The following is a 27,120-nucleotide window of genomic DNA, read 5'->3' as shown; positions in this document are numbered from 1 at the left end:
AACGTGAAGTCACGTGACCGTGGTGGAGTTCCTTTATAGACTAACGTGAAGTCACGTGACCGCGGTGGAGTTCCTTTATAGACTAACGTGAAGTCACGTGACCGTGGTGGAGTTCCTTTATAGACTAACGTGAAGTCACGTGACCGCGGTGGAGTTCCTTTATAGACTAACGTGAAGTCACGTGACCGCGGTGGAGTTCCTTTGTAGACTAACGTGAAGTCACGTGACCGCGGTGGAGTTCCTTTGTAGACTAACGTGAAGTCACGTGACCGCGGTGGAGTTCCTTTGTAGACTAACGTGAAGTCACGTGACCGCGGTGGAGTTCCTTTATAGACTAACGTGAAGTCACGTGACCGCGGTGGAGTTCCTTTGTAGACTAACGTGAAGTCACGTGACCGTGGTGGAGTTCCTTTATAGACTAACGTGAAGTCACGTGACCGTGGTGGAGTTCCTTTATAGACTAACGTGAAGTCACGTGACCGCGGTGGAGTTCCTTTATAGACTAACGTGAAGTCACGTGACCGCGGTGGAGTTCCTTTATAGACTAACGTGAAGTCACGTGACCGCGGTGGAGTTCCTTTATAGACTAACGTGAAGTCACGTGACCGCGGTGGAGTTCCTTTATAGACTAACGTGAAGTCACGTGACCGCGGTGGAGTTCCTTTGTAGACTAACGTGAAGTCACGTGACCGCGGTGGAGTTCCTTTATAGACTAACGTGAAGTCACGTGACCGCGGTGGAGTTCCTTTGTAGACTAACGTGAAGTCACGTGACCGCGGTGGAGTTCCTTTATAGACTAACGTGAAGTCACGTGACCGCGGTGGAGTTCCTTTGTAGACTAACGTGAAGTCACGTGACCGTGGTGGAGTTCCTTTATAGACTAACGTGAAGTCACGTGACCGTGGTGGAGTTCCTTTATAGACTAACGTGAAGTCACGTGACCGCGGTGGAGTTCCTTTATAGACTAACGTGAAGTCACGTGACCGCGGTGGAGTTCCTTTATAGACTAACGTGAAGTCACGTGACCGCGGTGGAGTTCCTTTATAGACTAACGTGAAGTCACGTGACCGCGGTGGAGTTCCTTTATAGACTAACGTGAAGTCACGTGACCGTGGTGGAGTTCCTTTATAGACTAACGTGAAGTCACGTGACCGCGGTGGAGTTCCTTTATAGACTTTTTCATTAGCATGCGTGTCTTGGATCGCCTCCCCCTCCTTTAAAGCCACAGCGTGGTCCTCATCTCTGAATGAAGAGCGGCCTTCAGTCTCTCTCTACCTCGGCTTTGTTTGCTGGCCGTGTCGCCTTTAACCAGCAGTGGAATTGGAGACCTCAGAAGTCTCTCATATTATCATACTCATGAATATGTAACAGCAGAATTCAGATTTTTCGTGGCTCCAAAACGGCTGCTTGAATAAACAGTTCGTCATCCTGAGTTCTCTTCAAGAGGAGCTCAATCAAGTTATTTATTTAATTACAGAGAAATGCTCCTCAAAGCTCCTCCTACTCAGACCGACAACAACTCAGAGGTGATGATTTATTTACATTTTAGTGTCAGAAAATGTTTAAACAATCAATATGATATACACATATGATCACATTAAACAACACATATTGTCTTGGAATGTCACAAAGTGTTTCATGGTGAACAATTAAAATATCAAAAGCAAAATAACAACTCAACAGAATTCAGCATGAAGAACTCGAGCAATAAATGAAGACCTTGCTGTAGCTGAACGCAGCTCTCTTTCTATCGCTTGTTGTTACGACTCATCTCAAATTCTCTGCTTCAAAAACAGCTTTTGCATTTTAGAAACTGGAAAATGAAGTGAGCTTTTGGGAAACATCTAACAGTGGACTTTCTCTGGGTTTTTGCACTAAAGCTCTTCCTTTATGAACATAAACAAAGTCTCGTCCTCCACATTAATAAACCTGAGGCTTGTTTATGACACGGGAGACGCTTTCTCTCACACAAGATGTGAGTTTGGCCTTTTTGCCACAAACGAACCGACTGAACGTGAAGATTCAAATCAACTTAAATTTCTGTTGCTGCTGAAACCGAAAAATATGACCCTGCAGAGAATCACAGGTACACTCACACAGCACGGCGGGGCTGAGATTGACTGTGATCGAAAGCAATGATGCTGCGTGTGTGCGTGTGTGCGTGTGTGCGTGTGCGCGTGTGTGTGCGCGTGTGTGCGTGTGTGTGTGTGTGTGTGTCCACAGGGTGAAGAGATGGTTTCATGGAGTGAAATGTAGACGACAGGATGGCATCCAAGTGAGAACTCACTAAATCTGACGATACATATAAGAATAATAATATACAGATGAAACTATAAGAGGATTTACTGGATTCTTTTAAGGATCATTTTTAGCCATTAAGTCATCTTACAGGATCAAGCATTGTGAGCTTTATCTCCTTCAATCCTCCCGTTTGTTACATAAAAACTCGATGAGTGTGGGATCACATAGAACGTATAAACGGTGTATTCATTCTCCAAACTACTGGAGGTGAGTCGGGGCGTTCTGCCAGAAGGAGACTCTGCTGCACTGAATTAAATTCATGGCACTTCATAAAGTCAGACAGACCTTTCCTGATTATGTTAAGTTTCCAAGGCGAGTATTAATGTCTTATATTCTCTTTTACATCTTTATTGCATTCTGCAGGTCTGTGCTGCTGTCAGCCGCACACACACACACACACACACACACACACACACACACACACACACACACAGCTGAACGTAATAACACTGCAGCGCACGTTTAATGAAGCAGGGAAACCTGCTTTCCCATTTCATACCAGCAAAGAATCCTTTACGTGGCCTTCAAGTGCTCCTCGTGAATCCATCAATCAAGCCATCAAACTATATTTCATAAAGATACGTGCAGTTCAAATGTCTTCGCAGATGAATGACAAGACAAAAATAAGACGATGAAAACTACAGAAAAGACAAAAGATATTCAGCAATTTAACAATGATTTTGCATGCGAAACAAAAAATGAAAAAAATATGATTAAATACAATTAAAATATATAAAAACAGCAGTGATAACAGTGATAGCAGCAAAACAGCGTGACATAAAAACTAGATTAATAAAATGGATACAAATTATATACTCAAACAAAATAAAATAGTGATCAACAAAATTTAATTTAATAAACATTTAAAACGAATAAAACTTGTTAATTTGGATACAATGAAATAAGGGGATGAAATATATAAAATTAATTATAACATTTCTTAAATGTCTAAAAATATAACCCATTCTTAATGAAAGGCCTGACTGAATAAGAAGGTAATCCTTCATAATGATCAGCAGTTGTTGAACTCTCACTGTCACTCTGTGTCTCTGAACAGTTTTAGTGTGAAAACAGATTTAATATTTACTCACACTGTACGCAGGTGTTCCTGAGGTTTACCAGTAGGGGGCAGCACGAGAAAAGTGTCTCTGCAGCTCTGACTCCTCGTCCTGTCTGTTATCTTTGTCTTCTTCTGTGAAGGAGGACCTGTCTGTCTGCAGCTACATCTCTAATATCAAACACAGTAAACAGTTTCCTAACATGTCTGTATGTCACTCATAAGGTCATAAGGTCATAAGGTCATAAGGTCACTCTTACATCGCAAACGATCACACATCTCTGCACAGCTGTTTACTTTAAAAACAGACACTTTTTTTTTTACACTTTTTATCCTTTGTAAAAAAATATATATAAGATATCATGTAACTGCCATTTAACATGTTTCATGTGCAGCCAGATTCCTAACTGGAAGCTGCCCAGGACCACCAGCTCAGGACCACCAGCCCAGTCCCGCTCATCTCAGGACCACCAGCCCAGCCCCGCTCATCTCAGGACCACCAGCCCAGCCCCGCTCATCTCAGGACCACCAGCCCAGCCCCGCTCATCTCAGGACCACCAGCCCAGTCCTTGCTAATCTCAGGACCACCAGCCCAGTCCCGCTCATCTCAGGACCACCAGCCCAGTCCCGCTCATCTCAGGACCACCAGCCCAGCCCCGCTCATCTCAGGACCACCAGCCCAGTCCTTGCTAATCTCAGGACCACCAGCCCAGTCCCGCTCATCTCAGGACCACCAGCCCAGTCCCGCTCATCTCAGTGGTGCTTCTGTGCAGCTCATCGGGTTTTTTGTGGATTCAACACACTCGCTGCTGCGGCCGCTTGTTTACATTCCATTTATCGAGCCGTCCGCCACAATCACAGCTCAGCGAGCTGATGTCTGCTGCTGATGTTGGAGGCGGCCGACATCGTTGTTGAAAACACAGTTTGTGGAGCTGCAGCCGCGGTGCCACGCGCCATTTAATCTCCGTCACCACGAGGTGTCAGCACCTCTGTCACGAGTCCAGCGGCAGAATCAGCAACGGGTTGAATGTTAATTTCCTTTTTTCTTTTCTTTCTGTGATGCATAAACTGAAGGAGTCTTTTAAAGAGAGTCACCTCAGGCAAAGAAAACATTCATGGTCAATTCTGAGTTTTTCCCATAACACGTATTTATTCAGACTAGTGGAAAGAAAACATCTAAATACTAACATTTGCATATTTAAACACAACATTTCATAAAACTTGTAATACAATAAATACTCCTCTTCATGTGAGTGGTGAAGTTTGATGGTGATATCTATGAGTTCATGTTGTGACCCTATTCACCTATAGAGAATGTGAGTGATGAAGTGGTGAAGTTTCATGGTGATATCTATGAGTTCATGTGTTCACCTGTAGAGTCTCTAAATGTCTGTAATGTAACTAAACGTCTCTTTAAAGGACGTTTCCTCTAAATGAGTTTGTTCTCAGACTCTGATGATAAATCTCCACTTCAGCAGCTCTTACATTCACCAAACTTCACTCTTTCATTCCTCTCTGTGTGCTGAAGGTTCACACAGACGGGTTTGTTCACTCATCACTCACACACTCATTTATTAATAAAAACATGGAGGAAATGGATTTTTTTTTAATGTCTGTTGACAGTATTTTCTGATTTATGGAGAGATACACAGAGACATCATGAATGTAAAAACCCTCGACCCTTGACTAATATGTCAACAAAATGAAACAAGACTTTTGAATATTTCACAAGATAACGCTCCATCAACAACCCCTGTAATGTCTCCCCCATTATTCTCATTTTATTCATCATATTTATTATGTATTATTCCATCCAGGGTGTTGAAATGTAATTTTCCGGTGTGACTGGAGACATCACAACATCAGAATAATCTCAGTCTGTAGCTGGACCTGATTTACATGCTGATCCACGTCTCAGCTGAGCCTTTAACCCCCGTCCGTTCATTAGCATGTCCTCTTCATTATGACACGGAGTTCAATGAATGAAATCAATAATAGATCAAAGCTTTGACCTTCCCACAAACCATTAGAAGAGTCCTGAAGGATTCCATTAGATTCAACATTAGGAACGGACCGTAACCTGCTCGGCCCATCGTACATCGCTCTATAGGGACTGTTGGCCTGCAAATACCTTATCGTGGTTTCCATTTAAAGCTGCGTGTACAAGCTGCTTCCCAATGGTTTTATAATGGTCTCATTAAAAGATAAGCTGGTTTATAAATTGTTGCCTCTAATATTTTCCATTAGAGTGGAAAGATCTGTGAGCACTTAAACTGGTTTCTGAAAAGGTTTCTTCAATAACGACTACAGAAAAACAATGAAAACAATGAAAACAAGGTGTTTTTGCTTGACACAAGAAAAACAATTCTGCCAATGGAAGAAGTGGAAATTCACTTGTAATATGTTCAGATGTAATATTTGGGTTTTTCAAGATAAAAATGATATTTAAATTAGCTGGAAAACTTATTTTGAGCTATTTTTCACGACTGCTATGAAGTGTAGGCATCGTCTGAAAAGAGATGTTTTGAGTAGTAATGAGACAAATATACTTGGTCAGACTTTGAGTTTTACAATCTTTTTGTAATGGTTTCTCGTGATTGCTGTGTGTGATGGTTTATGATGCTGTCTCTCTACTGGTTACTGATGGTGTGTTGGTTCCCAGTTGGTCTCCAGTTGGTGCATGCTTGTGATATTAACTCCAGCAGTCTTCTCCGGTTGCTTTATATTTGAGTTTGGTGTCTTTAAATAGAAATCATTTCAGATGTTTCATGCTAAAGTTAATCTGTTACTGCACATGATGCTGATGGGAGATGTGCAACCTATAGAAAGCAAATCTCCAGCATCTCAGGAGCTTTTCCACAGTTTCTCTTCTTCTCTGAATGTGTCTCTACAAGCTCGGAGTTCAAACCAATCACCTGGAGTTTTCAGGAATGCCATGTTGTCCTACTTTTCACTGAGACCAGAGGAGAGGAGACAAAGAAAGTTGGAACTGGGATTGACGAAGAGGGATTAGCACGTTTAAGTAATGAAAAGCTAAACTGGTGGAAGTATTATTTACTTTGCACAGCAGCTGGATCTTGTGATTTCACGAGATTAAACAAAAATCCAAAATCCATCTTTTCAGTCCATCTGGTCCAAACCACCTGTGAGGGTCTGCTGCGACTGTTTGTTTAAAACGACTGTAATTGGCTTTTCTATGAGACAACGGGCCCCTGGGTACCGAAATGGAAAAGACCCCACCACCTCACATAGGAGCAAGACACACAGACTTTACAGTAGTTTAGCTTCTATTTGTAGTTGTTTTGTGTCTCTTTGTGGACATTTTGAGTGTCGTAGTTGTTTTGTGTCTCATTGTTGTTTTTATGTCTGTAGTCACTTTGTGTCTCTTTGTTGTTGCTTTGTGTCTGTAGTCACTTTGTGTCTTTTTGTAGTTGCTTTGTGTCTGTAGTCACTTTGTCTCTTTGTTGTTGCTTTGTGTCTGTAGTCACTTTGTGTCTCTTTGTAGTTGCTTTGTGTTTGTAGTCACTTTGTGTCTCTTTGTAGTTGCTTTGTGTCTGTAGTCACTTTGTGTCTCTTTGTTGTTGCTTTGTGTCTGTAGTCACTTTGTGTCTCTTTGTAGTTGCTTTGTGTCTGTAGTCACTTTGTCTCTTTGTTGTTGCTTTGTGTCTGTAGTCACTTTGTGTCTCTTTGTAGTTGCTTTGTGTTTGTAGTCACTTTGTGTCTCTTTGTAGTTGCTTTGTGTTTGTAGTCACTTTGTGTCTCTTTGTAGTTGCTTTGTGTTTGTAGTCACTTTGTGTCTCTTTGTTGTTGCTTTGTGTTTGTAGTCACTTTGTGTCTCTTTGTAGTTGCTTTGTGTTTGTAGTCACTTTGTGTCTCTTTGTAGTTGCTTTGTGTTTGTAGTCACTTTGTCTCTTTTCCATTTTGTATCTTTTTAAAGTAGTCTGTGAGAACCTGTACAGTTTTCCAATAACGGGTTCTCAGGTGGTTCCGTGTAAACAAACCATCTGGTGTTCGGTGAAAGTATTAGAACCTGAATGTGAAGCAGGACATACTGTTCTCTCTTCTACTTGACCGACTGTAACCTCTCATCCTTCAGCTCCAGCGGTTTGTGTTCTTGTGTTCAATGCCCTTTTGAACCTGAACTTTGACTATTTCTTCATGAACTTGCTAATAACCATCCATCACTGGGAGGATTCCCTGTGATGACACCAGAGAATGTCAGTAATGATAGTGATCTTCTTTCTTTCCGTCTTCTTCTGGAAGCATTACACAGATCAGAGGATTTGCACTCCTTTTACGACATCATGTTCATGTTTGGTAAAGAAAAAGGAAATACTGTTGTGTCCTGGTTGCACATTCATTCATGACTCTGCCTTTCTTTCTACCTTTATCGGTTCACGCCGACCCCTCTCAGCAACTTAAAGGATTAAAGTCAACGTTGGGTTTTCAGCTCGTTTCTGCTGCACCCAAGTGGCCGAAAAACACCAGCCCTGCATGTGTGATCTGACCCAGGAGCAGCAAACACACAACCGTTTTACCAGGATTGCCTCAAACTATAACTGAGTTCATCAGAATCATTTAAAAGATGCTCATGATATGGCCTTCAGATTAACATATTTGACATCTAAAGGACTTGGTTTACATCTCGCACTAATCGCATCGACGGCTGACAATAAGCTGAGCGCAGCAGAGATGTGCACATGTTGGATAACAGGCGGGAATAATTCTGACTTCAAGCACAAACACGTGCTGCCACCAGCTGGTAGAGCTGCAGACTGCTGCTCTCGTCACGTGGAGTCGGAACATAGAACTGAGATGTTTCAACACCTGGATGTGAAGCCGCTCTGACCTCCGCTTCACCTGCAAACCCTCCATCTCAAACTGTTTACTTTGCCCCTCACATACGACTTTGTCACTCTTATTTTTGTCTTTTGTTGATCACTTGGAGGATTTCCAGACAGAAGAGATCGTCGATCAATATTTATTTGTATTTTATTTTCTTTCACCTTAGGAATGCAACGTAAAGTAGTTTCACAATCAGAATCAAACAGTTACAGGTGGAGACATGTAAAGCAAAGCATACACAAAGTTAATAACTTAAAAAATAGAAATGAAAGTAGTTTGTTAAATATATATACAAGCCTCCGATAGGCTTATTGTCTGCATGTAATTCTGCACTGCACAAGGGAGACCTATTTTCAATACAGATATTTAGTTTCTTCATAAAATCCTCGGCGCCCGGTGCTTTAAAACAATATCCAACCACCATTCTACAAACTGCTTCTGTTCACCATCATTAAAGATGCATGAGGAGCCGAGAGACTCACGGAATCACTCCGCAGAGAGCAAAGCGCAGACACGCTGAGAGATATTTCACCCTTATCAAATCTGGAGTCGACTGTACACGAGAAGAGAGAAACCAGCAGCGGCACAGAGGCATAAACAGATAAAGGAATACAAACAGAGCTCTTGAGTTTAAGTTGTTGATCCACCTTCACACACAGAATCTTCACACTCCTCACTTCCTTTCTGGGAATCAGACGTCGCGGATGGAAAAGCAAACACCGCGGAGGAAGGGGGGTACCGAGGAGCTACATGCAGGTAATGTGTGTGTGTGTGGAGGAGGCACTGAGGTGGCACACGGGGGTTAAGAGTCCAAACCGCCCCAAACGAAGGAAAACACCGAGAACACCGCCATGTCAACAGCGTGATCACTTCCAGGGTGACTTTCTAGGACAACACTACGCAGGTGTGCCTCAAAAACACCTTCAAATAAATATGTGACCGTTCTTCTCCGCTTTATGATGAATTAGTATGAAGAGCTCGTCCGGTTCAGGACGGCTTTTCTGTTTCCTGTCAAAGACATTTCATCTTTATTTACAAAAAGAAAACCTGTTTCCAACAAAAAGTTTCAAATTTAGAATAAAGCTCATTTGGAATGAACAGAATAACAAAGGCAACAGCGCCTCCTGCAGGAACATGAGTAGAACTGAAATATCCATTCAAATCAATGTAACTGGGCAGTCAGAGGAGCGGCCATTTTTTAAAGTACGCCGTTGCCATTGCAACCGTTTGAAGCCGCCAGAAAGAGCTCCGGGCTTTGATTGTTAACTTTGCATCGAGGCCAAACGGTGGAATTACAATTTCAGGGTCCGTCATGTGATGCCATTGGGCCCCAAAAAATACCTTTTCCCATAGACTTCTATTGACAAAGAGACGTCTGTAACTCAGCGGATAATTATTTTTTTTTAGGTAAAAGACCTTGATTATCCCTTATTTAAATCATTAGGTCTTGAAAGTTGTGAAATACAATAATAGCCGAATACACAGTTATTTTCGTTCCTTAAGTTCACGTGAATGACCGAGCGCTGGGAGCAGGCGGCAACGTCCGGTTCAGCCGAGTGAAGTCAACACTTCATGTCTTAAAGCTGCATTCTCTCTAGCGTCCACCAGGGGGCGACTCCTCTGGTTGTATAGAAGTCTATGAGAAAATGACTCTACTTCTCTCTTGATTTATTACCTCAGTAAACATTGTAAACATGAGTTTATGGTCTCAATCTCTAGTTTCAAGTCTTCTTCAATACAGCATGATGTTCATTTAGTACATTATGGTCCATTTAGAGTCAAACAGACCATAAAGCAGGGGATGCTTTAAGGCGGGGCTACACGGTGATTGACAGGTCTCTACCAGAGACGTATACGGCGTCTCTACGTCACTCCTCCTCAGTCCAAATATGGTCACTTCCTGTTCACTGGTTGAAAAAACAACATGGCAACGGCCGTAATCCAAGATGGCGGCAGCGAAATCACCGAACTTGAGTCAGTGTCTCTCTCATTGCTCAGTGGTCAGTCTCCTCCATCACCTCCATCACCACCGTTCTGGGTCCGGTGAGGATCAGGTGGCTGACGGTCCGGTAGTCCAGATTGAGGACGCTGAGCCTGTTGAGCGAAACCACAAACTGACAAACCTGCAGACGAAGAAGAGAGCGAAGCGGTGAGAGGAAAACGAGTGAGGGAGGGAAAGACTGACTCACTTGTAGAAACCCAGTCGCCCGAATTTTGTTTTTACGTTTCTGCAAACCACATGTGGACGTTTCTGAATCATGCTTACAGAAACGAGCAATGCAACAAAGTTTACGTTGTGAAATGATTGTCTTGGTTTTGGCAACAAAACTTGTTGACAGTGGCAGTCTTTCTATTTAAATAAATGTGGCTGACGAAGGTGACACAATGGCGACTGATGAAAGTATTGTAATATTTATATATTTGCAGTATTACTAACTGTGGTCTGTGCCGACATTCCTGTGAAAAAAGCTGTATTACAAACAATGCACACAATTCTGAAAAAGCATGTTAGTGTGGAACTTCGGTCGCAGCCAAAGACTCCAGACTGATGAACTTTCCTTTACTTTCACTCAGATTTAAATTCTAAATCATCCAGGACTGGAATATTTTGGATTGTTCCTTTAGGTTAAAAAAAACATCCCGGTTTGTGTTAAAATAGGAACGTAACGACCGGAACTGAACAATACAACTACCGTAAACAACAACAACCGCCCAGCGCAGTGTTAGTCAACTGTTGTCTCTCTTGGGACACAAACAGCGGTCTCCTGGGTGAAAGTCCTACATTTCTTTAACCCATCTACCAACGTATTTCAACGTATCCGTGGTTTGCAGAAACGTAGGATGCATTACAAAACATGTTTCCCTGGCGGCGGTGCTGCAGGTGGACGTCCATGATGGAGCTAAATGTGATTTACGGGAAAGTTCAACGGAAACATCAACCGTGTACGAGGTCCACTCAATGTTAACGGCACGTTCTACTCACAAATGACTCAGAAACTCTGCAGAATGAATGAATACATAATAATCTGTAGTTCCTATGGTTCCTGTGGTCCCACGACCACACAAACTATTGAAATGAACAGGAAAACCCCAACTTCTCTTGCAAATTCAGCACATTTCTTGACATGATTTCACTCCGTTTCCTCCAACTACATTTCCCACCATGCCTACCTTCATCCCAGCAGCAGCGGCCGGGCCGCAGGGCTCCACAGCCTGGATGTGACACGGCCGGTTTCCTCTCACCACAAACCCCCAGCCCACCGCGTCGCCCACGATCTGCAGACGCACAGAGACAAACTGTAGCAGACGAGGCTTCAGGAGAGTCCAGAAGAACTCGACCGATTCCACCAATAAACAAAGAAACCCAGTTTGAAATAGTTGTGAAACATATGGAAACAAAAGAACTTATTAGAGTGAACACTTGCAGGCTGTTGTTGAATCAGAGATGCAGAGTTTATTTGTGCCTCCTGGACACCGTTGTTCTTGAGAAGAGCTTCTCAGCTTAATGAAAAAGCTGTTTCTGTTCCTCCGTGTTTGCTGTTTAAAGAGGATAAATTGTCGACGTACTGTGAATGTTTTCTTGATGTAGGGTCCTCCTGGTCTCTGCAGCTCCTCTGTGCTCACCGGCCTCTTCAGGACTAAACACCAAGACAAAAGTAAAAAAGGTCATAATTAATGCAGACACTCATTGGTTTGTGAACTGATGTTTTGAAGCCTTGAGTTCGGCGATTTTGCCGTCGCCATCTTAGATTACGGCCGTCGGTATGTTGTTTTTTTGTGCAACCAGTGAACAGGAAGTGATCATATCTGGACTGAGGAGGAGTGACGTAGAGACGCCGTATTCGTCTCTGGAAGAGACCTGTCAATCACCGTGTAGCCCCGCCCTAAAGCATCCCCTGCTTTATGGTCTGTGTGACTCTAAATGGACCATAATGTACTAAATGAACATCATGCTGTATTGAAGAAGACTTGAAACTAGAGATTGAGACCATAAACTCATGTTTACAATGTTTACTGAGGTAATAAATCAAGAGAGAAGTAGAGTCATTTTCTCATAGACTTCTATACAACCAGAGGAGTCGCCCCCTGGTGGACACTAGAGAGAATGCAGCTTTAACACATGAAGCAGCGGCTTCTCTCTAAAGATTCGCAGTTTGCCGCCTGACAAAAGCATCACATCCATTTCTTTTACCTGATTTGGGGTTGTAGAGCACCGGGGAGGACGAGGAAGAGGAGGAGGAGTTGTTGGATGGGCCGACTCTTCTTCTGCTGTATATGCTGCCGTCACTGCAACTCCTCATCCGGGCTCCTCCCTGACCTCCTGCCACCTCCTTCGCCTCCTTAGAAGGAGCCACTGACGGAGGGAGAGGAAATCATTATGAGCTATTTTACATTTTTAATAACCAGAATTCAAACTGACCAAGTTTTTTCTTCCTCAATTAATCTTTAAAACGATTGTGTTTCCGTTCAAACACGTCTTGATAACAGCGGACGCGTCCTTCAATAGAGAGATAAGAACGACAGACAGGAACCTTTAACAATGTGTGACCTGAACGTCCCCTCTGACCCGTTTAAATGAACTTCTAGTCAGCTTAAGAAGTGCTTCGGTCTATCTATATATAGATATATATATCTATATATAGATATATATATCTATATATAGATATATATATCTATTTGATTTACTGTGATTTGTTTCTTTGTGTGTTGGCTGTGTTTGTGTGAATTTTTGTTTCTCATATTTGTGTTGTTGCCTTTGTGGTGGCTTTCAATCAAACTTTATTTATCTATAGCACGAGTCGTACGATGAACATAAAGAGTTAAAAGAAACCAAGTTTTAAAACATGGGTCAATTTGTTTTTAAATACTTTAGAAACAGGAAGTCTTAAAAATCTACATTGGAGTAAATATTTTGCAGCAGAATCAAATCGTTTTCAGGATGTTCAGCCTTCGTTTCTCTGTAATGCTTTTAATACTTGACTTCTGTCTCTACAGGGTTTGTACAAAGGCAATAAAGTAGCCCATGAATATGAGATGTGAGTTTACAGTTTATTAAAATCCCTCCTCTCTGTCGTGGAGGTTTATTGAGTCTTGCAGGTTACAATCACAGCGCTGAGCATGAACGCCTTCGTGCGTGTTATAAACAAAAGCTTAAAACCGCGTAGTTACAACCAGACAAAGACGCTGCTTATGGGTAAATATCAAAGCCAACACAGACTTCCAGCTTCACATGGGGGGGGGGGGGGGGGGGTGCAAACCTGGACCTCCATCACACTCTCACCTCTTCAACCAGCCTCCTCTCAGGTCTGCAGGCTGTCGGAGGGTCATTGATTTTAGACGGAGAGTCATTAGAAAGCCGTCAACAGCTCGGAGGTCTGACAGTCAATCTACAGACTCTCATGTCTTTACTGATTCAAAAATATGGCACGAAGAAACACACACACACACACACACACACACACAATAAAACTATGAAGTTAATCTGCTGTTGGATGAAACGTGTCCTTTGTCTCATCAGAACAACAACTTCTTCCCGTTCAGGATAATCATCGATCCACTGCTTCCTCTTGTCGCCATAGTTACCGTAAACACGACCATAATGATTTCTTAAAGTGTGTGTGTGTGTGTGTCGGTAACACAACGATCCCGTCAGGTCAAAAGTTCTGTCAACAGCAACACGTTGACTCACGTGTTGTGTGAAGTGAATAAATGTGTTTATTATTTATTTATCTCCGCATTCATTTCTCCAAATGAAGAAGTTCAGTAAACGCAGCGCTCATCTCACGCTGAACTAAAAGCTGATTCTATGAAAATAAAACAAGATTCCAGAAGGTGTTTAAACGCTCTGATTACGTAAGAGAAGAGTTGAGTTTGAGCAGAACATCGGACTGTTAGACTGATGTGTTCTGTTCATTTACCAACAAACACGTCACGCACACTCAGTTTGTTTCTGATTATTGTACAACATCTAACGGACGACATCCACCTTCAGACTGCTTCTGATGATGAGGTCATAACCTCACCGTGGAAAGAGACTCCAAATGTTAATGACATCATCCTGGTGAAGCAAAGGTTGAATCAAGCCAACAACAGCTTTGTATGTAAACACACCGTCACAGGGCTGAGTCTGGCTGACGATGTCATTCTCTACTCTCTGTTATCCAGTGAAAGGTGAAACAGAAACTGGAGTTATGATTTACCACAACTATCATCTACAGCATTAAAGAGCGTCCTCGGTCTAAAACAAGACGACGTTGTGCAACAAGTGACCCTGACGAAAAAGAAAAGATAAAACAAAAGCGGTCTTTAAACATCGTGTAGCTTTTTGTAACTATGAGGATATTTGTTGACCCCTGACCTCTTCACTGCACGATCAGCTGAAGTAACGGCCTCCTGACACTCAAACCAAAGCGCTTCTTACCAGCTGTACGAGGTCCCATCTCTCAGGCGATCATCCAGCCGCTCAGAAGAAGAAGAAGAAACTTGAACCGCTCCAGAAGACGGACGGACAGTCGGTCGGTTTCTGTTCTCTGATGTTCTCTCAGTCAGCTGCTCAGTTAAACGCGTCAGTGTGTGTGAACAGCTCTGAAAGTGACGGTAGTCAACAGGTGAGAAAAAAACACAGTGTGTGTGTGTGTGTGTGTGTGTGAGCTAAATATTAAACCCTTAAACAAACAAACCGACTCTGTGGAGGAGGAGGAGCAGGAGGAGGAGCAGGAGGAGGAGCAGCAGCAGGAGGAGGAGCAGGAGCAGGAGACACATCTCCAGGAGCATTTGTCCTCTCTGTGTTAGTAAATTTATATTAACATGACACATTAAAGAACTTCATTTCTTATTTAATTGTTGTTATAGAGAATTTAATTTGGTTAGTTATTAAAATTTGGATTCAAAGAATCTTTTGCTTGAAGATGTTTTATGTGAAATCTTTATTATATAAAAATAATCATTTGTGGTTATTTTTCGGTCTTTATTGTGCAGATAAGAACAAACAAAAAGCTTCTCTTTGTTCTCATTATAGCAACAAATAATATTCAGAAACGACTTTTGAATAAATGATATCAAGTAAAAAAAATAAACCTGCAAATTATAAAGAATAAAAATCTGGATGTTTTTAGAAGGAGATTCATTTCAAAGATTAAATTTATTCAAAGAGTTCCGGACTTTTGTCCTTTGAGGCCTGAAGAGGAGGCCTTATATGTTAAAGCGTTCCCTCAGCTTCGGCTGTTAGGCAACAATGTTTGGTTTCTCCTTTTCACATCTGAACCAGAACGGACTGTTCCCCAGAGGCCTGACTGAGATCAGCATTATCTGTGTTCAACCGTTTTGCTGTCCTACTGATAGGAGCACGGGTTCCTCCATAAAGCTCCTGCATTGAGCAACTTTAGATTAAAAAGGCTTCTTTATACAAAGAGCTTGGCAGCTCTGCAGCAAACAGAATGTGACAGTCTGAAGAATGCGTATGATTATACACCTGAGCTTCAGCCTGGTTGCCATGCAGACTGCAGGAGGCTGCAGCTCGGGAGGAAAAGGAAACACAAAGATCATTTCTGCTCCGACGGACGCAGCAAACGCAGAAGCAGCGGAGACTTTCCATCAGTCGATAGCAGCGCAGACTGAGCAGCATCTGCTTTTAAAAGCCTCGTGTTTTCTGTCACAAAAAGGTCTTTTCAAATGAGAAAATACTCCATCTCATCCACTTACATTTTAAAATGAATGTAGATATATTTAAAGAGATAAACAGTGTTTTAAAAGCAGCACTAAACATGTCTGAACCCGTCAGTCATCTGGACAACGTGGCTGAGAATGACGACCAAGAAAAATGCAGCTAACATCATCATCATCAACAACAACATCCCCATCATCAGCAGCATGCAGACAGAGTAAACAGGCTTCTGATAAACACACATTCTTCTGTCTGCAGGAGACAACATTCCTCAGAGCTGATCAGCGATCAATCAGCCGTTTCAGTTCCTTATCACGACTCCAGAAGTCAACAAGACTTCTTCAACTGAAGAAAACACGATCAATCAGGAAGCAGTTGGTTCTAGATGTTTGTGTTTACACAGCGACACACATTCATTAACACCTTTCTTTCTTTCTGGTAGATAACAATGAGCCATTTGTAGAAAGTATTCTACGAACAGTGAACGTGTTTGTAACTTTGTCCCAATTATTAACATGTGAGCGTGTTAGCACGCTGACGTTAGCATTTAGCTCAAAAGACGTGACGTTGGTTTTGTAGTTTTTTTACAGAGTACCGGGTCATGTGACGCTGTACGTCTTTTCTCCACCAAACGGATCTCAGTGTTTGATATTATCTCAATAAACAACATTTCAACCCTTTATTATAAAGTGAGCTGTTATACCAAGCCTGGATCCTTAGTATGTATTCAGTTTGACTTTATTATGTATTCTAATAACTAAATACTAATGATTGCAAACTTTACAGTCAAAATAATGTGACAGAATTTTGACAAAGTAAAGTTTGTAAATTAAATACTTAGTTAGATTCAGGAAAAGATGGTGAAATACGTTCGTACGTTACTAAAAATAAATCAACATCCGACGTCTTGTTCCTCACGGAGGACAAACAGCGGCCTCCTGGCTGACAGAACGAGGTTTGTTCGGACTAATGCTGGATTAGACCCGCCTGGACAAACACACATTTTGAAGCTGGTAAAATGTTTAAAGCTTCATAACTCGTCTGGATTTTTGATAACATCGGTTACAAAACAGTCTTTAGGAAGCAAACTTTTACACGTGAACGTCTGGGTCCTGATCTATCCAACCAACCGGCTCCACTGCCAACGAATAAGAAAGAAAGTCAGCAATCTCTTAACCTTTGACACAGTGACTCCGTGAGCTCGGATGGTCCCGTGGCAACACAGCAGCATGTCTGTGTCACTCACTTTATTTGTTTACTCTCCACTTAGAAACAAATGCAATTCAATGGAGAGCAGCAGACGTTAACGGTACGACTTTATCACAGGTCAAGGCTCGAGTGAAGTCCTAAATTTCACGTCCAGGAGGTGACATCATCTCTTCTGCTTGGACTTGTGCTGTTTTCATCGGACACCTCTGCCACTCACACTTGATTCGATTATGTTGCCTTCACACGTGGCTCACATCTGGTTCTTTTCTACAGCAAATAAAACTGTTAAATCACATTATTCCAGTTCATAGTATAGAAACAGTAAACTAACTATCCTGCATTAGCAGCTACCGAAGCTCAGTGCTAGCGCAGGAAGAGGTGCGATGATCCCACTGAGGTGAAAGGTGAACAACTGAGTTTGATTAAACAGCGAGATATACTTCCTGTTGTTTAGATATATTGCTATTGTTTAGATACACTTCCTATTGTTTAGATATACTTCCTATTGTTTAGATATACTTCCTATTGTTTAGATACACTTCCTATTGTTTAGATATATTGTTTAGATACACTTTCTATTGTTTAGATACACTTTCTATTGTTTAGATATACTTCCTATTGTTTAGATATACTTCCTATTGTTTAGATATACTCCTATTGTTTAGATACACTTCCTATTGTTTAGATATATTGTTTAGATACACTTTCTATTGTTTAGATACACTTTCTATTGTTTAGATACACTTTCTATTGTTTAGATACACTTCCTATTGTTTAGATACACTTCCTATTGTTTAGATATATTCCTATTGTTTAGATATATTCCTATTGTTTAGATACACTTCCTGTTGTTTAGATACACTTCCTAATGTTTAGATACACTTCCTATTGTTTAGTGTCTTATTGATCAAGGGGAGAGTTGAACGGACTTTCCACACAACGATAATTGAAAAGGTTATTCAAATAAAAACCAGCATCAGCTAGTTTGTTTCTTTAAATTCAATTTTTCTGGGATGTTTTACTACTTTAGCAGCAGGTAAACTATATATATATACACACACAGTATTTCTTCACTTTTGTCTTTGTGTCTACATGCTGCTTTAGCGGGAGGATATAAAGGATATAGAAACCTATATGGAAATAAAGTAATTGGATTACATTCACCGGAAGTACAAAACATGTTAGGTGTGCCTAATATTTCACAAACGGTAATACCAAGTTATTGCGAGGGAAATATCTTTAATCTTTGATTTTTGGGTTGCTGGGGAAATAAAATCCTGCCCAATGACACGCATCTGAGTTCAGGACCTCCCAGACAACATACATGCTGAAAAGCACACATTCTTACAGTATGAATATAAAAAAATGCAATACTTGTAGAATTACAATACAAAAACAATTGCGTGAAATGAACAACTAAATGGTTTCTCCCATGTAGAAAATCAAACTACGTGTTGTGAATCCTGTAACTACAACCTGAACAACTAAAGGGTTTCTCCCGTGTCGACAAACAAAGTGTGATCTCATATGGTGATTCAGTGCAAATCTTTCACCTACATTTTTTACCTAAATTGTTCCTCGTCTGTGGGCAGTCAGGTGTCGTTTCAGACTACTATGTTGAGAGAATCCTCTCCCACAGACCCCACAAGTAAACGGTTTCTCCCCCGTGTGGAGAGCCAAGTGTCGCGTCAGACTGCCATGTTGTGTGAATCTTTTACTACAAACTGAACAGCCGAACGGTTTCTCCCCCGTGTGGACGACCATGTGTTGTTTCAACAGTTCCTTTTGTGCAAATCCCCTTCCACACTCTGAACAACTGAACGGTTTCCCTCCTGTGTGGCTCGTCAAGTGTTGTTTGAGATTACCTTGATGCGAGAATCCTTTTCCGCAAAACGAACAACTAAACAGTTTCTCCTCAGTGTGGCTGGTCATGTGTCGTGTCAGACTACCCTGTTGTGTATATCTTCTACTACAAAGTGAACAGCTAAACAGCTTCTCCCCCGTGTGGAGAGCCAAGTGTCGTTTCATGTGTCGGTTAAGAGTGAATTTTTTACCACAAACTGAAGAGCTGAATGGTTTCTCCCCAGAGTGGGTTCTAATGTGTCTAACCAAACTGGCACTGGAACTGAAACTTGTTTTACAAACTGGGCAGCCGAAACGTTTTCCATCCGAATGAACTCCTAAGGGTGAGAGTTTCTGCAGACGTCCCTCGTGGCCAAAACTTCTAGCTCCTTCCACATATCCAGTATTACATCCATCATCATCATTTACGTCATTGTTTTGCAAAGGGTTTGGACCTGATGGAGGTTCCCCAGTCTCCTCCCAGTCACTACTGCTGACATCAGTCTCAGATTCAGAGGAGGATGAAGTCTCGTCATGAGTAGCTGGTTGAAAAGGACCATCTGGATCTGAGTTACTGGCTGATTCTGATCCGCCACAGTCATCCTCATCGGCTTCTGTTTTCAAAAGCTCTGCCCCTCTGTTGTCCTCAGTGTGGCTCTCATGAAGCTGTGAGGACTGATCCCTCTCATCGACGTCCTCTTCAGTCTTCACAGTGACCAACGTAAATGGGAAGTTGATATAGACTTCCTCCAGCCCTTGGAGCTGCTCTCCCTCCTGAATGGAGAGTTCCTCCTGCTCCTCTTTAATGTGTGGAGGTTCTGGATCCTCCTGGTCCAGACCGGAGCGCCACTCCTGCTGCTCGGGGGGAACCTCTTCTTTAAGAACCAACGGCTGCTGGACGTCTGGAGAGTAACGAAATACATACGTACGCGTCTTAAAATGCGATTTCATGTTAACATATAAATCACTGATACCACTGCTCTTTCTAACGAGGGGAGAAATGTTACACATTTAGAATTAATTCAAACTGTTATGTGTTCAACCTGGCTGTGAGACATAGAGGTAAACAAAGTTCTACCTGACCCATCAGATGGTTTGTTACACAGAATCATCTGAGAAGCCGTCGCTGGGAACTGTTTGGAAAAGGGCAGGCACTTTCAAAAGATTCCCTGGCAGGTGATTGGAGGACCAATCTGTCAATCAAACTTACCGAACCCGTCAGGAGAAGAGCGGGAAACACATTTTCCATTTTAAAAAGCCTTCATTGTCGCTCTTTGCTCTACTTTCTATGAAGAAATACTCTCCAGTTCTGACATTACTGATGCTAATGCAGCATCTAGGCTGATACTATATAGATAAAAAAAGACATAATATAGAGATTCAAGGTTTCTGCCCGACAGCGATGAAGTATAAATTGGCTAAATACTGTTTCAAGAGCAGCAACAGTTATGTTTATAACAGCAAGGCCACGATAAAAACGATCTACAAACAAATGTCAATAAAATACGTCACATTCCTGACATCAAAACACAGAGTAAAGTTTAGAGAGAATGAAGAACACAGATGTCAGTACCAGTACCTCAAAGTACCATAAATACATTTATTTATTCATCGGATTAATCTATAACAAAAATAATCATTAAATGAATCTATGACGAAAACAATCATTAGATTATAGTTCAACATGAGCTCCACCTCAGTTTAAAAAAGTGCTTTTACATTAATGCACCAGTAACAATCATCTAATCGTACAATATTAAATATAATATTTCTACTTTTAATACATTTTCGTGATTACCCTTAACTCAACGTTGTCTATTGTCACCTAACGTTAGGACACATTTTAAATGCAGGACTTTTTAAGGTACTTTTAAACAGTTGTGGAAGTATTCCGATCTTTTACTGCAGTAAAAGTACTAACACCTGACTGAAAATACTCCTCTGGTGTATACTGTGAGAAATCAAATACTCAAGTCAATAAGACTTTATAATAAATCACCTCTGGCCAAATCAATATCACGATTATAACACTGTTGTTTGTTTGTTTGTTTAAATATTTGCACTATTGTTTAGTTAGTTATTTAATATTATTCTATTTCATTGTATATATTGTACATTTTTATATTTCATATTTTTACTCCGTTATTTTATTTACCTGCTGCTGAGCGAAAAATTGTCCCCTTGCGGGATTAATAAAGTATCTGTCTGTCTACCTACCTACCTACCTACCTGTCTGTCTGACTCAGACAGACAGGTAGGTCTGACTCAGGTAGGTAGGTAGACAGGTAGGTAGACAGACAGACAGACAGGTAGGTAGGTCGGTCTGACTCAGACAGACAGGTAGGTAGGTAGGTCTGACTCAGACAGACAGACAGGTCGGTCTGACTCAGGTAGGTAGGTAGACAGACAGACAGACAGGTAGGTAGGTAGGTCTGACTCAGACAGACAGGTAGACAGACAGCGTGAACTGACCTGCTCTAGTCTGAAGTAGTTTCCGTCGCTCCTCCTCGTACTCTGCTATCGTTCGTTCAAACAGACCGAATACCTCTTCAGCAGCCGCAGTTAGTCGCTGGTTGACTAAACATCTTAGTATTTGGAGTTTAGACATTTTGATTTGATTTGAGATGTAAAAAAGCTAAAAATATCCGTTGTTAGTCGCGCCAAATAGCAACATCCGGTTCCGGTGCGAGTTGGTTCTTCTTCTTCTTTGATGGTTTACGTCAGTTTGCATCCACAATGTCGCATACTGCCACCTTCAGGTCTTTATTTCTTCTTCTTCTTCTTCTTCTTCTTCTTCTTCTTCTTCTTCTTCTTCTTCTTCTTCTTCTTCTTCTTCTTCTTCTTCTTCTTCTTCTTCTTCTTCTTCTTCTTCTTCTTCTTCTTCAGTTTATTGGCGGACTACAAACTAACGTCTAAGGTGCATGCTGCCACTTACTGTACCGGAGTGTGTACCATCATGACTTTCTGACAGTTATCATTTAAACACAATAATAATGTTATTTATACATAAAATAAAAAACAAACAAAACAAAAAAATAAATATAGCCATTCTTATATACTTATAAAGTTATTATATTACGCCCTATTTATATTAGTTGTGTCATAATTTATTGTCTTTTCTGTGTACATTTCCTGCATGATATAAATATATATACATATATATACTTAAATGCAGTGGCGGGCCGTGAATTGTATGCCTGCCTTCTGTGCAACCGACCATCAGTCCAACCAACCGACCAACCATCCATCCATCCATCCATCCATCCATCCATTCATCCAACCAACCAAACCGTTTTGTTTCTCTTGAATTGTCATCATGTCCCGCTGGCTGCACTAGTGACAGTCCTCTCCTCATAAGCTATTGTGTGTCTCATTGATTTCATGGATCAATAAGTGTACAGGCTGGAAGGAGAACACCACTGTCATCAATAAACAGTGTTACATATAGAATTATGTTTTTCATCATTGATTCAGTGTTCATATGGATTTGAGTAGGACTATATTATACCTGAATGTTACATTTCTCACATATAACACATTCAAATTACATTACTGTGTGCACAAAAATAACATCATCTTATTGAAGTATTAAGAGGAGATATAGCAGCTTTCCAGTACTGCTTTTAAGTCTTCGAGGTAAATGTTTGTATTTTGTTTCTCTGTCTTTTATTCCCATCTCTCACCTCTTGTTGACTGTAACAGAGATAATGCTGCCCTCTGCTGGAGAAAAGCTTCGGACACGTTCAAGTTATGTTTTATTAACTCACCTTGTTTTCATTCCTCTTCCGTGTTTCTCACAGCTTGTTACCATCTTCTTCATTGCCTTCACTCTCCTCTGTATATCTGCTAACAAATATACTTTTCATATTTGAAGAACTATAAAATATAATAAGTCTTTAAAAAAAAAAAAGTATTATCTAATTTGTGAAAATAGAAATTTGGATATAAGGAAATGAGAATGCTTTATAAAAGTCACATGATAAATGATAACATCTCAGGTCATATGTTATCAACGAGTCAGTATATTTCACATGATTGTTCTGTATTTGTGCCCTTTGTAAAGCTTTAGTACCCGCGGTTACCAACAGAGAGCGCCAGTGTTTAGGCAGTTTCTTTTGTAACCCCTAATTCACTTCCCTTCTGTCTGGATTCTCCAAAATAAGGTTGAACATCTGCACTTGGAAAAGATGTACTTTATGCAGATGTTGTCAATGACTGAGAGATTCGACATTCCGTGGTTTTATTAGACGTATGCTCATTTGCAGGGTGGCATACTCTTAAGGATGTGCTAAAAGGTTACTCTGCAATAAAGAATAATACTAAGATTTAACACAAGCATTAGAAAAAGAAATGTAGACGATGACAAGAAGCAAAGATAACAGATTATAAATAAATGTTATAGATCAATCAGAATAATTTTTTGAATGTGTCAAAGCGTGGTGTTTAGGTGGCCTTTTAATACATATGTTTATTTGTCACAGTTGTAATACAAACTATACAATAAAGTTTTGAACACACTTGAGTGCAAATACGCAACAAATAATTAAGGATGAGTTGTGTAATGACCCTTCACTGTTCAGGTTTTACAACCATTGTCTCTTCATCAGAGGGATCCTGTGATTAAACATTTCCAATTCAGGGATCTAAAGTTTGTCTGTCATCCAAAAGTGTCTAAATGTGCCAAAAAATACCTTAACTTTAGACACACTTATTATTTTTAAATCACCAAATGTCCAAGCTTTCATTAATCAAAAACCCTCGGACCTTGTAGAAATGTGTGGGTGATATACGTAGGACCTTTATGTTAATTGGGACATGTGAACATTGGAACAGGCTGTTTGTGTGTGGGTGTGTGGGTGTGTGGGTGTGTGTTTGAGCATAGTGAAGCAAATATTAACTTTGTCCAAAGTACATTACTGTTCCTGAATTACGATGCACAAATGCCAGCAGAGTTAATGTATTTCAGTGCAATCCTGCTCTGAACTTCAAACTCTCTGCAGGAGTATATCCGGTCCGATCAATCAGCGTCATTAAAGGCACATTTCACTGCACATTTATCAGGTTGTGTGAGTGAGAGAGAAACAGTCTATTGGTGAGGAGTCCAAAGAAGAGCTAAAAGAGGAGTGAATAAGTGTGGCCTATATAGTGGCAGCAACCAATGGGAGGCAATCAAATGACCCGGATAATAACACGACAGGTGAAACAAATGAGATTACAAAGAAAAAAGTGTATTATATACCTCATACATGGAAGGAAAGTATGCATTTATATGTTTTACTATAGGCTGTGAGAAAAACAGGGAAGCCAATGCAGAGAAAAATATGACCGAAAACATGTGAACTCTATAGAGTGATGCTGGAATGAGTCCTAAAAACTGTAAATGAGTCAGCATTTTTACACTTCCTGTTCCCTTCTCTCAAATTCAATGTGTTTATTGAATGTGTTTCTGGTTAGGTGTCTGAAATAATCTCAGTGGTTAACACAAGTTTAAGAGATTTGAACATTTTGTTCTACGATAAAATAGGTAAGCAAAACCCCTCTGGTGAATTTAGTCCACCAGAGTCTAAATGAGACGACTAAACGTCCTCACTAGAACACTCGTCCTTCAGCTTAGTGGTGGAGATGTGGTGGAGTTCCTTTATAGCCTAATGTTAGCTTTTTAATTCTGCTGATTGTATTCACGCTTAAAGAAATCATGAAAGTGGTGTTCCAACCATCCAAACAACCAACCAACCAACCAACCATCCAACCACCCACCCAACCATCCAACCAACCAACCATCCAACCACCCAACCAACCAAACCAACCAACCAACCATCCAAACAACCAACCATCCAACCACCCAACCATCCAACTAACCATCCAACCATCCAAACAACCAACCAACCATCCAACCAACCAACCAACCATCCAACCATCCAACCAACCAACCAATCAAGCAACCAACCAACCAATCAACCACCCAACCAACCAAACCAACCATCCAAACAACCAAACCAACCAACCAAATCATCCATCCATCCAAGCAAACAAAACCAACCAACCAAATGGTTTGTTCAACCAACGATTTTTATTATTTTAGAGATGAATTCATGAGTCTGTGTCTGAGTGTGTCTAAAAGAAACAATACGGGGTTCAGAAAAAACTTCATTCAACAAGTTGTCACTCTCACTAATGATCTCACTAATAATGTGTATATTTTTACTGTGTACATGTTTACTGTGTATATTTGTACATGTACATCTTTTCCTTGTGGTAACAAAGAATGGTTGATATTACTGTCACTTTACAATGCACAATACAATAAAATACATAAATCTTGATGAATCCTCCCACTTTGCTAACTCCTTCCTCTCTCACTTCCTCACTTGCCGTTCTTTCCCTGAAATTGAGTTTGACCTCGAGGTGGAAACATCACAAATCAGTTTACACGCCTGAATCATTTCGTACAAATATTTGTCCTCACTGACCGCCCACGTTTGTGCCCACGTGTTTTGAAGTTAAACGACAGCATTGTAAAAACACCATGACATGACTCCCTACACTTCAGTCTCAGATTCTAAATATTAATAACTCATCAGTCATCACGGGTGATTCTTCTATAAATCAGGACGACACTTATAAGTACAAGGCTTCTCTAGCGAGGGAAGAATCTATGACACTGAGTCGTTGATTGTCGGCACAATCAGATCAGCCAGATGATTAAGGGTTAAAGAAATGTTTGTCTGTGTGGGAAACACTCAACCCGACCTTCACTCAGCTCATCAGATCCCTGACTCATAGTATTGATCTGGTGACGAGGATCAGAACCTCAGCCACGTCTGAGTAAAGCTCGTCCTCGGGCGCTGAGGCCTGAGTCCCCTCGGTGTCGGGGGCTTTGATGCAGGATGACATCACATCATCGTGATCGACGGAGAGGAGACAAAGCAGCAAGTGTGACCTTTTTCATCTGCAAGGAGCTGCACATGGACCGTCATTATTATTTCTTTGAGTACAGATACAGACACTAAATTAAAAAAGTTTTTATGCTGATGAAAGAAAAAACCTGTTGCAAGACCACAATATTCTTAATTTTTTTTTACTTTTATAAAAACTTAAACTGAACAAAAATAGATTTTTTTATGGCTGTTGACAGTATTTTCTGACTTATGAAGAGATACAGAGAGATATCATGACTCTAATATGTCAACGAAATGAAACAAGACTTTTGAACCTGGCTTTAACCAATGTTCATATTTATGTTCAAGAAATTAATGCACACTAGCACACATTTCCCAAGATAATGCATCAGTTGTGTAAATATAACATTTCAGAAATAAATAAATATTTGTATTAAAGGTACAGTACAGGTGAATCTCTAGAATGGGCCATTTACGTTTTTGTGTTTTTGAATTGGCGACCGTACGTCTCCTTCACGCTTTACACACGGAAGAAGTTTCAGTTGGTTGCAATCTGCAACCTCACGTCTAGATGTCGTCAGATCACACTGCACTTTAATGTAAGTAATCAACTGGAGAACTGTCACGGCGATATCTACAAGTTAAGTTTTTAACCCTATTCACCTGTAGTGTCTCCCCGTATGGATGTTGCTGAATGCCCGCCTGTAGCTGTCCAGGTGTGCTGAAACTCAAGCTGCAGTCTGACTTCCTGCCAAGATCAGCCGGCTAAGCGCGGCCTCAGGGCGACAGGGGACACGTCGGCCAATCAGATTGTTTTGCGGCTTATGGTAGGTAATCTGTGCCAGGGGCAGCATGTGTCTGTCTGTGTGTGTGTGTGTGTGTGTGTGTGTGTGTGTGTGTCAACAGGCCTCAGAAACAACTGCGAACGAGGCTCCGTCACTTCAACTATCTCTTGTCCTCACGTCCATGAATGTCTTTGTGTATGGGGGTTCCTCTGTGCATATGTGAACGTTTATGTATGTGTGTGGTCTTTGTAAGATGAGGATGTTTCCCCCGAGGTGGTGGATGTACAGATCACTTTCAAAGCCGGGAGATGTCCAGCCCCCCCTACCTCACCCATCTACCCCCATGAACAGAATGTTCTCAGCAGAGGCTTGTCAGCGAGAGCAGAGCTTTTCAAAAAGCCCCGATGTGTTTTGATAGCAGCGCTGTGAAAAGAAGCGTAATGCTGCGGCTTACTGCGGTATTCATCCAAAATCACAGCGCGGACAAACATCGTAGGAAGGCTGATACTCGTCTCGCAG

The 27,120-nt window shown here is 41.2% G+C and overlaps 1 protein-coding gene across 1 annotated transcript; it reads right to left on the bottom strand.

Annotated features, from left to right (window-relative positions):
* Positions 1-18,194: 18,194 nt before the first annotated feature.
* LOC142939171 (uncharacterized) lies at positions 18,195-21,795 on the bottom strand. The gene is made up of 2 exons (XM_076082392.1): positions 21,390-21,795; positions 18,195-19,819 (listed from the first exon to the last, which is right to left on the bottom strand). The coding sequence occupies exons 1-2, from the start codon at positions 21,523-21,525 to the stop codon at positions 18,642-18,644; spliced, it is 1,314 nt and encodes a 437-aa protein (XP_075938507.1). The 5' UTR covers positions 21,526-21,795; the 3' UTR covers positions 18,195-18,641.
* Between the last annotated feature and the right edge of the window lie 5,325 nt (positions 21,796-27,120).

The sequence above is a fragment of the Anarhichas minor genome, unplaced genomic scaffold (genome assembly GCF_050575085.1).
Source record: "Anarhichas minor isolate MPS153535 unplaced genomic scaffold, ASM5057508v1 ptg000094l, whole genome shotgun sequence".
In the NCBI taxonomy this organism is placed as follows: Eukaryota; Metazoa; Chordata; class Actinopteri; order Perciformes; family Anarhichadidae; genus Anarhichas; species Anarhichas minor.
The sequence above is the reverse complement of the archived record's forward strand: the minus strand, read 5'-3'. Positions and strand labels throughout refer to the sequence as shown.

Coding starts and splice junctions, on each gene's coding strand:
- LOC142939171 (XM_076082392.1), bottom strand. CDS start 21,525: ATGTCTAAACTCCAAATACTAAGATGTTTAGTCAACCAGCGACTAACT. Junction 19,820..21,389: donor ACTACTTCAGACTAGAGCAG/GTCAGTTCACGC, acceptor GTTACTCTCCAG/ACGTCCAGCAGCCGTTGGTT.